At 42.2% G+C, this 14623-nt stretch overlaps 1 protein-coding gene across 3 annotated transcripts in view; it reads left to right on the forward strand.

Moving 5' to 3' along the window:
- Nucleotides 1-13746, forward strand: part of CYFIP1 (cytoplasmic FMR1 interacting protein 1) — a 75014-nt gene extending 61268 nt beyond the window's left edge. For all 3 annotated transcript variants that reach the window (XM_059492196.1, XM_059492187.1, XM_059492178.1), the window contains 6 exons: nucleotides 6768-6898; nucleotides 9101-9173; nucleotides 10264-10358; nucleotides 11446-11684; nucleotides 12532-12679; nucleotides 13133-13746. In XM_059492196.1, the coding sequence (XP_059348179.1) occupies nucleotides 6768-6898; nucleotides 9101-9173; nucleotides 10264-10358; nucleotides 11446-11684; nucleotides 12532-12679; nucleotides 13133-13297 (851 nt within the window). In that variant the 3' untranslated portion in view covers nucleotides 13298-13746. The remainder of the gene's footprint in view (nucleotides 1-6767; nucleotides 6899-9100; nucleotides 9174-10263; nucleotides 10359-11445; nucleotides 11685-12531; nucleotides 12680-13132) is intronic.
- The last annotated feature ends 877 nt before the right edge of the window (nucleotides 13747-14623 follow it).

The following is a 14623-nucleotide window of genomic DNA, read 5'->3' on the forward strand; positions in this document are numbered from 1 at the left end:
TTTTATAACGTCTTTATAACTGGCACAACCTACATATACAGGCCAAAACTGTGATTACAGTCTTTAGATGAAGTATGTAGATTCTCATCTATCTTGATGCATTTATTAATTCAGAATTAATTTCCTGGGTCCATTCTCCATGTGCAAAGTGATTTAATCACACTCAGTAAGTAAGCCTCTAGCTCTTTGATGCACTTCAATACTTTTCAATTGGAGAGTTTTGTTTGGACTCTGCTGATTGCAATTCCTTGGCTCCTTCATAATCAGCCTTCTAGATTTGTGGAATTCTAAATGGTGATTTATTGCTGCTAAAAGGAGCAGGGTACAGACAGTGGCATCAGAGTTGTTCAGGACTCCTCTTTGCCAATGGGTTTGTTTCCATAGGAACAGTCTAAAGCAGTGGGAGCTTGTTCATCTTGTAGTCATAAAAATATTTGTCTAAAAATACATTAAGCATAAGGATTTTTAAAGGGACCTTTTAAAGTTGCTAAACCTCTTAAAGGAATATTTGCCTTGTAAGTGTTTAAGCTTGAAATTTCATCTTGGAGGTAACAATTTCTTCTGCTGGTTTTTGAGTATTTGAACCTGTCACTTCTGCTTTTAATGAATGAGTATCCTGCCATTCTGAAGTGTCATTGAATGCCATGAAGAAAAGTAGTTTGTGAGCTCTGCTGTGAGATGAGGCTTTTGTCACTGGTATACCACTCCTTCAAAATAAATTTTTTAAAAGACGAATGACCTTAGCAAGATATAAACTTCATGAGAAAGGAGCCAAATTGTGTCTTTTTTCCCTAAGTGTAATATTTCCATATTTCTTCTTTAAAAAATAAAATCAAACCAAAGAAACAGAACACTCAAAGCTGGTGCAAGACAAAGCACTTGTTATCCCAAGCCATGACCTCTTGAAGTCCCCCAGGTTGGCATGGCAGTTTGGGGAATCCCACCAAAGCCCTGTGCCATGGGCTGCTGTGTTCCCATCCCTCCCTGGACTGATTGTGCTGCTGGCAACACTTTGGGAGCTGTTTCTGCACAGCAGTCTGGCAAAAATGACTCTTCCACCCCTTATTTTTCTGGAATATTTCAGGACAGAGTCTAATAGGAACTGGAGCAAGCCTGGCCTGGGAAGCATGGGGAAGGGCAGCAGTGGCTGGAGGCTGCAAGGGAGGCATCACTTGGGGCATAGCAGAAGCATTTGTAATTCTACCTGTAGTCCCAGGTTTTTGATCAAACTCAGATAAGCAGGAGAATAATTCAGGTGAGGGCACAATGAAGTCCACATTACATGAAGGAAATGTATTCATAGGTCTTCCTGAAACCTTTCCAGTGGAGAAGGACTTGGGAAGGCATCACAGACTGTTTGAAAGAATTTAGGGGAAACCCAGATCACCTTGATGATTTTAAGAGGACATTAAGAATTCATTTGATATGCAGAAAAATGAAATAATTCTTTCTAGCAAAATAAACACAGTGCACAGGCTCCATGGTCATAATTCCTGCATACATGTATATGATTAAACCTGATGAATATTTCCATTGAAGGGAATGAATGGCAGCTCTGTTGATATGCAGAGTTAACGATGTCTCTTTTAAGTCAAAGAAGTATTTGGATGCAGCATTTGAAGGTCTCTATGAAAGTGAACAGAAACTAAAGATTTTTTATGTTTACTAGCACCCAGTTTCTTGGGAGCAGCTTTGCTAATGCAGATTAGTAGATTTTCTTTGAAAATAGCCAAGTCAGTTCTTTGCAGAAAATAACCCAAAACACAACTAGACCAAGAATTATAATCAAGGTCCAGTTTGTTTGTAGTCAGAAATTCAGTTCTAGAATTAATAGCTTATTTTTGTCCTAATCTTTTAGGAACCAGAATTGTTATAATCTCTGGAACATGTTTGATTTCAGTCTGCAGGTGTGAATTGAGAAATGAAAAGTGACCAAAGTGAAGGAATCCAACCAGCTTTGAGCTGCATGTGTTGATTTGCTCTGACTTCCTAAATTAATCAGTGTACAGACTGCACAGCTGAAACTTGGCATCTGCTCTTTGAGTGCTGTTGAGATAGGATTTTGGAAGCAGAGAGGGAGCCTAATCCTTTACTAATCTTCTGTACTTTACTGGATCTATTCTATATCAACAGTCTTCTCTTCTGTTGAGATCTGTGTAAATCAGAAACTGGGATTATGTAATCAATTATTATGACACTTAATGTCTCCCATCTGCAGGAACAGAGGGATTTAATTAAAACTGCTTTCTTGGAGAGGAGGAGCAAAATACCTTGATTCATTTACCTTGCAAAGTTCTGTGTGTATATGTAACTAATTTAGTAACTTATGAATTCCACCCACAAACAGAATTAGAGGAAGAAGGAAGGTTGCAGGCAATTAAGTGAAATTAATTTTCCTGAGACACTTGTTCTTTTTCCAGGGCTTTAGTAGGCATGCATAGTCTTCCATAAAAATACACTTCTGTGTAATGTGCACAGAAGTGTAATTTGGAATGGCATTGCTCAAACATGAATGAAAACACGATGATGTATTTCTGCCACAGGACTCCGCTGGGGAGCAGATTGGTCTTTCATCAGAAATAGCCTGTGTAGCTCTGTAAACTTTCTTCTATTTTGTTGGTAAATCAAGCTCTTGCTCTAAAGGGAAGAAGTACACTAATGATGGCAGCATTTGGAACACCTGCATGCTAAGTACTGGCTGTCAGATTTTCAAAATAATACGACAATTTGTTCATGAATGCGTGTGGGTGTGCATATTTATATATCTGTAGATGGAGACTGGGGCTTTGAGTGAAGAAATAAGGAATTTTGTTAAGGACTTTGAGAGGAGCTCTTGTTGCAGCTTGAATTGCTGCTAGTAAAGTCCAGGGTAAAGAAGCAAAAAAGGCTTTTGCATAATATCCACAGATGTTTAATTCAGCCGTACAGAGATGTTCCACTCTCGGACACCCTCTCTCCCCCAGGGGTCTCCCGGCTGGCCTTGGTCTGCCGGCAGTATCAAGGTGAGGCCCTTGGGAAAAAGGGAAGGAGTGGCTCAGGAACACCTTTGTTCGGGCATAGGAACAGGGGAAGGAGCCAGTGGGGTGTAACTTAGGAGAAGCCCCTCCAGGGCCTCCACAAGCTCTGTCATCTGGAGTGACTGTAAAAGACAGTAGGTAATATTTATGATATGAACCTCAAGACTCTTTGACTTTTACTGTCCTGCTGCTTTTTGGTGGACTTAATGTCTCATTTTGGTTTGTCACACTTTCAGTATGAGTCTCTTGTTTCTGGTCACAGTTCTCTGTGCTACTGCTGTTTCTCTCTGTGCCATCCTGCTCCTTTATATTTGCTTCAGGTGACATGGGTTGTTCTCAGGATTTCACTGCTCATATTGAGAAAAAATATTTCTCATCTTTCCAGATGTCAGGCTTTTTTCCTGAAACTCCCCACAAAATCCACAGGCTGGGTAGGGAATTGAATGGAGTCTGAAAACCCTATTCTTTTTGATCCCTGTCATGACCAATGGTTGTTTCCATGTTGCAGCAGCAGAATCTTCCTTGCTGTTCTGCTCGGCTTCTGTTTCTCACCACGCTGCTCCCCACCCACCACACAAGCTAAAGGGAAGAGCATCTCCATGGCCATGCATGTCACCAATGTCCTGTTTGCTCAGATGGTGCTTTGTCTCCATGGTGACCCCCAAGTCCACAGTTCCTCATGGTGTTTCAGGGAGTATTCCAGGCCTTCTGTTGGTTCACCATCAATCTCTGTATGTGGCACAGATCGTAAGACCAGAAACAGTGGTAGATGTTCTAGTTTGATTTCCTCTATGGCACGGACATCAGTCCAGGATAACACATCAAACTTTTGTTTGCAGAAAGTCTTGGAATGAGAAAAGTATTTGATTTCTTGCAGTTCATCCTTAGAAAACCTTTCTTTCTAGATGTGGAAATCCTTTCATCAACAAAAACTAAAGAAAGACTAGGGTGTGTAACTAAAACACACTGAAGGTTTGTGTAAAGCTGATTTCAGTTCCCTAACTTTGCATTTTCTTCCTAGCATCAAAAAATTTTTGGGGAACAATTTTCAACCTTTTCAGTCTGATCTTTAAAATGGGAGTCCTGGTATTCAGCACTGCCATGGTGGGCAGGTGTGTTTAAATGACAAGCACAAGTGTTCACTGCTTCTCACACACCTGGGGATTGTGACTGGCTGGTATCCTGCAGTGTTCAGTGAGCACTGACAGCCTCTCCCACAGCTTTTCCATTCCACAGCCCCTGCGTTGTGGGGAGGTGGGAATTGGTGATGTGCTGGCATTGTTTGCTTTTTAGCTAGTTGTAAATGTGTTACCTTGGAATAAATTAAGCTCAGCAAGCTCTCACTACATCTGACCTTTCTCCATCAGTTTTTCAGTTCTGTTTTTCTCTGAAGTTACCAAAGTACTAACGTTAGGTCTGAAATTCACCTTCAGTGAATACATGTGGGAATATTCATTTAATGTCAGTTTTCTATTGACAAACAATTCTTTGAGATGTAACAGAGCCAGCTGTGCCTCCCCTCATCATGCACTTTCACACGTTTTGTGTTACTAATTTTAATGATATGAGGCTTTCTGTAGAAGTGTGTGGGTTACCTACCTAATTCTTTCCTTCACTGTATGTTTTCAAGTTCCTCTGTGTCAGTGGGTCTTGGGTCTTCAAAGAGACAGGAGCAGTTGTTGGTTGCTGTAAAGTTGTTTATTTCTGGAATACATCAGTCTCGAAGGTGAAGAGATTAGAGTATTAAAGTCCATGATAAAAAGCTTTCTGGAATAGAGTCCCAATGTCCCAAGCAGAAGCAGCAGCAGCTCCCACACCTTTTTTTTATTTCTTTTTTTTCACCTCAGTACAGGGGGATTTCATTCATAAATCATCCAATTAGCTAAAAACACGATTCTAAAATATTCTTCCTGCACCTATCTGAGCCTGATTCTAATGTGGAAGTAGTGTCAGTTCTTACACAAAATCTATGCATATAATTCTGACTGTTCTATCTAGAAATGCAAACAGTATTCTGCCATGTCTAGAGTTAAGTTAATTTTGTGAAAGATAGCACTACTGAACTTTAAACTAGGCTTTAGGGCTTTTTCCTAGCTAATACAGTTTCTTAAGGCACTTAAGATATATTTCTACTTACTTAAACTTACGCTCTTCATGTCTATGTGGCTTAATATGTTTCAGTTTCTCTAAAGGTTCCATTCAATCCCTGCATTCCTTTCTCTCTCTGAGGGATTCAGAGAGGCTTCTATTTCATGCATTCTGCACCTCTGATTTTGAGGAATTTCTTTGGAAGTGATACACTGCAGGCTGGATTTCATGTTTGTGTGCTCCCTTCAGCCATTGCCTCACTGGGTAGAGAGCCAAGTATGATCTCCTGCATGAGAAGTGTTCATCAGTTGTGTCAAAGGAACTCATGGGAAGGTGCTGAAGGGCATCTGTGTTCTCTTTCCTTGCCTTCTCTCAATTGCCTTTGATGCAGTTGGGTGGGCATTTATCTGACGTGATTCAGTGTAATGGAAATGAATTGCTGTGTGCAGCATGCAATTTGAAAGCTTTTTATGATGCATTTTCTTCTCAGTCAAGTGTTTAGGTGGCTTTTTAGAATGGACAGGCTTGTGCAGAAAGGTGGAGAAATGCTGCTAAGAATTAATTTGCAAAGAGCTGAAGAGCTGTCTGACCTACTGTAGTTTATGCTGCTCTTCCTCTCCCATCCTGCACATGGCTTGAATCTCTGAAAGATGACCAGACTGGGTCTCTGCAGAAGCTGCTGAACCTGTGGATTCCTGGGCTTTTTTCTAACCAAGGGACTGTGCAGCCTTTCTGGGGCTGGAGGGCAAGACTGGAAGTCCACCAGCATGTTACACATCACCGTTGTTCAGGAGAAGTTTGATGGAAAGGATGCATGTTTATGTAAACTGTGTAGGTCTGAAAATCATAATTTTAGCTGGTTTTTAACAGCTTTGCAAAACTTTGACAGAAACTGTGTTCTGGTTGTGCTTGTCAGCGGGATCTGGTGTACCCTTGCCTGCAGAGCTTGACTTGTGATCTCTGTATTTGCTTTGAGAGGTCACAGATCACCTCTGGCCCTGTGGCACTGTCAGAGTTATATCCTGACACTACCCTTCTTCCCTGTATCTGAGCTCTCTGCTCCTTGCTGGCGCTGTCATCCTTGAGAATAGCAGCTGTGAATTGAGTGTGTCAGTGGTGCAGCAGGTTGGGGAGCAGTGGCTTGAACAGGGCTTAAAGCAGGTGAGAGCTCTTGTCTCTCTTCCTGCTCCTGGGTATTTTTTTCTTACCTCTTATACTGGATCCCTTTTCTGGGAGTGAAAAGTTAGGCACTCCATTTTGCATGATTTATCCAGTTAAAAAGGTCAGTGCATTGGCTTAACACTTCATAATCTCTGAGTTTTAATGCATTTAAATGCTGCTCCTTTCACTTTCCTCTAGGCTGCATGTCTGGAGATAAAATCTCAAGTGCTGATACGTGGAGAGGGAAGTCCAAACCTGCTCCCTTGGTTATTTGTATTCTCAAACAGTGTACGGAGGCACATTTGTGCAACCGTTGAATAGACAAATTGGTTAGAAAAGGCTTTTGAAGCAGAAATTGAAATTCATCCTGATCCCTATGACTCTTATTCACATGGCCAGTATATTTTGTCTGCTTTCCTGAGGTAACAGTGTGCCTGTGTGGTCATCACTAGATTTCTGCTGGCTTCTGAGACTTTGTTTTCACTTCTCTTCTGATTTCAGGTATCTTGGAGTTTTTTCACCATCAGTTGAAGGACATTGTTGAATATGCAGAGCTGAAGACTGTCTGCTTCCAGAATTTACGGGAAGTGGGAAATGCTGTCCTGTTTTGCCTCCTCATTGAACAGAGTCTGGTAGGTGCCTGCTGTGCTAGTTTAAAATCCATCTGTCTCTCAAAATGTACTCTCATATTTTTGTTACTAACGTCATCAATAACAAGGTTGAAATCTGTGAGTTTGCTGTTACTGATGGGCAGATGGGTAGGAACAGTTCCCTGCACTCCTCTCTCACAGTCTTGCAGGGGCTTTCATGTCTGTTAGATACAGTGATGCCTGACTTTGCTGGGTGAGAGACACTGCCTCTTGCAAGGTACCTGAGGATCTGACATTGCAATCTTCACCATAAATTATAATTAAATTATAATCCCCTGGTACTGCTGTATTCCTTTCCTGCATGTCATTCCTGTTGAGGTCTGAAACATCCCAAGGTTAACATGGACATCCTCCTTGCTGCTTGGATGGCTGACAGTGGTGCAGAAATCCTCTCATCTGTCCTAGCTTGAACAAAACTGTGAAATGTGTCAGCCTTTCAGCTGCTTCTGGTATATCTAGAGTTTACCTTAGACTGTGTAAACCTGCCTACAGCTGATGGTACAGTGCTACAACTGATCTTTATCCCTACCTCCAGTTTTCTTTTCCCACCTTCTCCCATGTTATTAGTATTTGCTGTTCAAACAAGATGCCCAGACCTGTAATTTGTTTGTTTTCAATGCTTTTGGGTGCTTACAGAGGAAAGGTGGGCATTGATAATGGATCAGAACAGCAACAGGTGTGCTGGCTTCCTTTCTTTACCTGCACGGTGTTGATGAATGTTGGGTTGGGGATGTCTCTTCCTGCTGTGCATGCAGGCACCCTGCCCAGGCTGCGCAATCTCACAGTGCTGCTGAGGTTGGGCAGCATGCAGAGATCTTTGCTGACTGCAAACCAGCCACGTCATTTCCTCATCAAGCTGGCTGGGGGCCTGCTGTTGGACAAAAATAGACCCTCACGGAAGGCTTCTCTAGGGTGTATTAAAGCTGTCGGTGTTAGATAAGGTAACGAAGACAGGCTGTTCCTCAGGGTTCCTGCTCATGGTGTTAGAGGATCCCTCCCTCATGGTGGAGAGCAATTGTAGGGCCTGGGGACACACAGAAAGCTGTGGTCAATAATGGCACAGCTGAAACAGAATGAGAAGCTGGATTCCTTTGGATTTAGGCTGAGTGGGTGCCTGGTGAAAGGCCAGGTGGGGCCATCACTCCCTCCTGGGAGGATCAAGGGCGTACCAGAGTGACACCAGCATGGAGGTACCTTCTTTGGGACACCACTGAGGTTACACTTTCCAGTCACACACCTGTGCTCGCTGCCTCTCCTCTTGTTTTTGTCCTCAGTCAGGCCCCCATATCCTGTATTTCAATATTTTTCCATTGTGGTCATCCCTCATAACTAATCTAGATTTTAGCGCAGTGCAAAGTGTAACTCTGAGTATATCTGTGGTAGTGGATGAGTCTCATGCATTTCCCTGGCTGACATCAAAGAATTAGAAAAGGAACTGGAAAAGGCACATGAGCCCCCAGCACCCTAGCCTTGCTAAGAGTATGGATGATGACCAACTTTTCTAATATTAATCTTGAGGGATTACAAATTAGTATGGTCTCTGCTTCAAACATGAGGGTCGTAGCAAAGTCATGCATCTGCTTCTGGTCATCTGCATTTTCCCTGTGTGTACAAAGAACCAAAGAAGCAGGAGACAGATGTCTTCCTTTCCCCTGTCCCTAAAGATGTAAAATACTTCCGAAGACATGATTCTCTGCTGTTGTCATAGTCTCAGCCTGCCTGGCAGGGAGACGCTCCCACCACGATAAGCTCCCATTAGGATAATGGGTTGTGGCTCTGGTAAAAATAACCAGGCAGTGAGTGAGTCATCCTCTTCCCCCTTTTGTCTGCGCCGGAGCCACTTTCCCACCGAAATTACTCATCCTCCATTAGTTTATTTAATAAATACCCTGTCCTTTATGAACTGCCAGCGGAGGGTGGGAGGGGAGTTGCCGGGGTTTTTCTGGGGGTGCCGAGTAGGCTGGTGAAATGCGGTGGTCTCTGGGAGCGATCCGTGAGGGGAGGCCGGGCTCGGCGCGGCTCCTGCCGCCGTGACAGAGGCCGGCTGCCCTCTGCTGTTCCTGCCGCGCCATCGGCCTGCGCTTGGAGTCTTATTCTGCCTTTGGAATCCCGCTGTGGGGGTCTGCTGTGCTTTGAGGATTGATGCTTCTGTCCTAAATGCCTCTCGTTTTCCTTCTGTTCCAGTCTCTGGAGGAAGTGTGTGACCTGTTGCACGCAGCGCCATTCCAGAACATCCTGCCCAGGGTTCACGTCAAAGGTATGGGCAAAGTGAAAACTCCTTCCTTGGGTAATGCTTTCCCCTTCCTTCCTGCTGCCGTGCCTTCAGTAACCACCTCCAGCCGCCCTTTACCACAGCGCTGGTAATTACAGGACACAGGTATCAGATCCAGGCCTGTTTGCCTGGCTGAAAAAACAAATGTTTCCTGGCAATGCTCTGTGCAAATGGCAAGGATGGATGCCCAGGGCAGTATTATCCTGCTTTGTGGACATAGTGAGACTTTTTTGAAGCTGCTGTTTAGCTTATAGAATTGTCAGTTAAATGGGGCATAGGGAGTCTGTCAGCAAGTAAGTAAACAAAGAGGGTCCCTGTAGATTTTTCACTTCCTTTTCACTAAACTGAGTATGTAGTAGTGAATATTTGCAGGGTTGCGTCCTATGGTGTCTGCTCTCCTCATCTTTCATCATCAGAAAGTGACCTGTCCCCCCTCCTCTTTGCCCTCTCTTCTTTCTGTGCTTCTCCTCTGTCTCCTTTCTTTTCAATTTCTCATTGCTGGAGCAGCTGATTTATTCTACTTGGAGAAATCTCATCAACTACAAAACTCTGAGAATATTTCCAAGCTCACAGTAGCTACTTGCATCTCTACATAAAACTAACCAGACCCTTGTGAGCAGTATTTTCCCATTTGCCAGAGAACATTTCCTACTTGCCAGTGTTGAGGAAGTGCCAACTGATTTTTAGCCTTGCTGTACACAAGATTGCATCCTCATTTTACCTCACCTACTAGAGACAAACATTTTATGCATAAAGACAACTTAGTTGTCTCAGTACAAGTGGGGATCAAGTATCTTGGCAACAGCAGCATAACAGAGCCTTGTATTCTTCCTTGAATTTAGTTAATTAGATGTACTCTACTACAAATCCTTCTTTCTGTTTGCACATGTAATGTAGCATTTTAAAATATGTGTGTATTTCTCTAAAAGTGCATTGAAGATTACCCAGCTATTTAATACTTAAATTACCTAAAAATAATGTTTTCTTTCTCCCTGGATAAAGATTGTGTTAAATTAAGAATTCTCTTGGTTAATTGCAATTTATGATTGCTCACTTTTTTAACATTTTCTTTCAGAGGGTGAAAGACTTGATGCTAAAATGAAGAGACTGGAATCAAAATATGCTTCACTACATTTGGTTCCTCTCATTGAAAGACTTGGCACACCCCAGGTAATCTTTCTCATTTGTGTCAGAAGCAATTCAAGAAATTTCTGATCATCAGAAAGCCTGTCCTGGTAGCTCTGTCAGAACTTCAACCTGCACATCCAGCTTGTTCACAGAAATGGTTTTTAGTTAAATCCATAAATTTGGAAGATGCTGTTAAAGCTTAGAAGTTTAAAACATTTGAGACTGAGGCAGAAGTAACTCATTTGGGGCAAAATGTTAATTGGTATTTATGTTTACCATGGGATATCCTCCTAGTGTAAGGTCCAGCCTGGGAACTCCTCCTCCAAATTCCACCAAAGCAATCAGGGTTTTTTTGTGCACATGTATGTATGTTTTTAAAACAGTTTGTCACTCTTTCAGCCACTTAGAAACTCTTGGAAAATGAGCTGTCATTTGAGTTGAGGTCTCCTGGAAACAATGACCAAAGAGAACATTCTTGAACTGCCATCGCAGTCCCCCTTTCTCAGGGTTGAGGTGCATTAATACCCTGCTAATCTTAGCAGTTTTCTAGTGGTTGAAATGTGAATAGTAGAAAGACAGAGCAGAATGCCCTGAAGCAGAGCTCAGACTGCTTTTGTCATCGTAGGTGCTCTGCTGCACTAGGAGAGAGCTTGTGTGATGGCACAAGCTGGGACAAGCATAAGCAGCATTCCTCTTTTGGATTTTGTCTGAGCCTGTTGGTGCTCCTCTTTGGAGCTTTCTCATCTCTGACAGCAGCAGCTGAGGGAGTTGTGCAGGACAGCACACGCAGGAGCTACAGCAGAGCACTGAACTCTTTGGTTTTGCTTTCTGCCTCCATTCAGACCAAGAATTCTTTAAACTTCCCTGAGATAAATCCAGGACTAGCATTACTGCAGTTAGTGTTACTTAGGTTAAGTCTGTCTGCTTAAAAAGGATTTTACAATTTTCTCTGAATGTTTTTCCACTGATCTGATCCCCAGGTTAGCAGTGTCTGACCTCACTTTAAGTCAGAAGACATTTCTCCTAGAATAAACCACGTGAAACTGAAAAATATATTTATTTTTAAAAATCAAATTTTGTGGTGAAGTGGCTTTTACCAGGATTTTACTTTTGTTTCTCTGCCCTTCAGCAAATAGCAATTGCAAGGGAAGGGGACTTGCTGACCAAAGAACGGCTGTGCTGCGGCCTGTCCATGTTCGAGGTGATCCTGACGCGGATCCGCTCCTTCCTGGACGATCCCATCTGGCGCGGGCCCCTGCCCAGCAACGGGGTGATGCACGTGGATGAGTGTGTGGAGTTCCACCGCCTCTGGAGCGCAATGCAGTTCGTCTACTGCATCCCCGTGGGAACGCACGAGTTCACTGTGGAGTACGTGCTGCCAGCTGGGCAACAGTGCCAGCGGGGCTGTTTGTGTGCCTGCCTGCAGGGGCCGAGGGCACAACCAGGGAGAAGTGCTGCCATCGCCACGAGGGGCTCATCAGCCACCAACACAGATACTATTGTTAGCTGTAGTGAAAATAACCCTCTATTTTAAGTAGTGCCAGTGTATAGTGAATGATCCTGTGACAAACGGGCCCTAGCACGTGTCTTTCAATAGGGGTAGTGCCCCAATAGACACCCAGCTTAAATAAAATAGCAGAATATTTGTGCATCTAACTTTAACAAGTATTTCTTCTCTGAATTTAAAAGCAGGAATGAGCACTTGGAATTTAACATGATTAACATGAATTAACCAGGAACTGTTGTTTGTTCTTGGTTTTGTTGGTTTTGAGAATATACTTATTTTGAAAAATTCTTGAGATGTAACATGCTCTTTACTGGGCAATTAAAAAATGGCATAGGACATTTACTTCCTTTCATGCCTGCAGCCTAAAGGAGCAGAGTGGTGTTGAATTCCCACTTGGTTTTCTTTGCAAGCATTGTTTCCACTGAAAATGAAATGTAATGCCACAGGAGTCTAATGGGTAGTAAATGTTTTTGGAGTAACTCTGTTACATGAAATTAAAGGAGGAGGGAGCGTTCTGTTTTTTTATTAAGCATCTATTTGAATTGCTTGTGATAATCTCCAATGATAATTAATGTACCAGAGCTTTTGCTTTCTAGATGAATGTCTAACATATTTATTATTTAGTGAAGTGGCTGATCACTGAGTGTTTGCTGTGGCTGTGTTTTGAAGATGCAGTTGAAACGTGCTCTGTGGTGTTTCCTGTTGCAGGCAGTGCTTTGGGGATGGCTTGCACTGGGCTGGATGTATGATCATCGTGCTTTTGGGACAGCAGCGGCGCTTTGACGTGTTGGATTTCTGCTACCACCTGTTGAAAGTCCAAAAGCACGATGGCAAAGATGAGGTTATCAAGAATGTGGTGAGTTGAAAACATCAGTATTTGCTTTAGTAATAAAGACAATAACTCAGAGCTATTTGTACTCAGATGCAGCGTAGATATGGCAACCCTTTCTTTAGAATGAATTGCTGAAAATGGGGGCACCAGGATTTTCAAAAACAAAAGAATAAGGCTGGAGTTGGAAGTCTGGTCAAGCAGAATTCTGATGTCACAAATATATGAGATTTTCTTAATGCCTTCCATCCTATATATGCTCATTCTCAAAATGACAAGGCTGCTGTAAATTGAGCTTCTCTGCACCCAAAGCAGCAGTCAAAAACCAAAATGCACTTTCTATTTCCACTGGCTTAGCAGTGCAAGTGAAATATTTGTAACATTGCTGGGAGAGATGAGGTAATAGCATTTGCTGGCTTTCTGGCTAAGGCTTTTCATATCCAGAGCTAATTCCCGTGTCTGTTTGGTTGATGTTTGCAGCCTTTGAAGAAAATGGTTGAGAGAATTCGCAAGTTCCAGATTCTGAATGATGAAATAATTGCTATTTTGGACAAGTATTTGAAGTCCGGCGATGGAGAGAGCACACCCGTGGAACACGTGCGCTGCTTCCAGCCACCAATTCATCAGTCCCTTGCCAGCAACTAGATTCTCACCTAACAATACTTCTTGCACCTCTTTAGGCTAAAAGTGTGAGAAACAAAGTAAGAAACAAAACCCACACCAACAGTTTTGAAGAATAGTCTCACCTGCATTTTTCAGTATGCCTGTGCCATTTGAATGGCACACTCACACTGTTCTCTGCAGTTTCCAAGCACAGTAACTGTATACAATCCATACTTATTTTTCTAGACTAAAATTTTATACACTTTGATTAAAAGCCTGTAAGATTTTTGAAACCTCTTTGCATTCCTGTCCGAGGTGACCATTTTAGACTGGACTGGTATAATTTTCCCCTGAAGCTATAGAAATAATGGCTGTGGAGGGTAAAAAACGGTTCTGTAGAAAAAAAATTTAGAAATCAATGCATAATTGTTTGTATTAGAGCCTTAATTGCTTGATTTGCCTTTATTAAAAAAGAGAAAAAACAACAAAAACTCTACTGGTGCTTTGTGAATAATTTTCTAGTCAGTTGATTCTTTTTCCTCTTTGCAAATCTGTTCTCAGAGATCAGTAATTATGGAAATGAAGGTTATTTAAAGTGTTTGTTTCAAAATTGTTTAACATGAAGGTGATTTACAGGATTCTAATATTTTTAAAAGGTGGAAGTTTGATTGATTAGAATGGGGACTGTTTGCCTTTTCCTAATGAGAGCTTCTAACACAGTTTATATTTTGGTTTGCAATCTATACCTGTGTACCCAAACACATTTACAAGTGATGAGGAATTCTTGTTTACAAGAATCTTGAGTAAAGTGATCAGATATAATCTATCCCAGTACATAAACTCTAATGATGTTAATAATTATTTATTATGGAAAGTATTTGTTAAATTACATTTGCTGTATAATGCAAACACTGCATCAGTAAGATTGTAAAACTTTGCAACTATAGAAGTTGAATTTTAAAGCAAACCATTCAGCCAAAAGCAGTAACTCCTGCTTGCTTACTCCAGGATCCTGTCAGCTGGCTCTGGGATCAGCCCTAACCAAGACATGAGGATGGCCAAAACAGACACAGACAGATAATTACATGTTTTACCCAGGATATGGATTTGTGGAGATGTTACTTGGTCAGTGTTTCTAACCCATAGTGTCAAACCAAGAATGCATTCCTTTGAGAACCTGTTTTTCTTCCTTCCCTCTTAGTAGTTCATGGCTAGGTTACAGCACATCTTTTCTCCTGCTCAGCTCTTTCCAGGTGCTTCTCAGCCATGGAATTGACTCCACAGTGGGTAGAAATGAGCATTTGACAGAAGAGGTACAGAGGAAGTGAGGAACATACAGGTATTGGAGTGGCAGAGAACTCTGTTTTG

This window comes from Ammospiza nelsoni, chromosome 2 (genome assembly GCF_027579445.1).
Source record: "Ammospiza nelsoni isolate bAmmNel1 chromosome 2, bAmmNel1.pri, whole genome shotgun sequence".
Classification (NCBI taxonomy): domain Eukaryota; kingdom Metazoa; phylum Chordata; class Aves; order Passeriformes; family Passerellidae; genus Ammospiza; species Ammospiza nelsoni.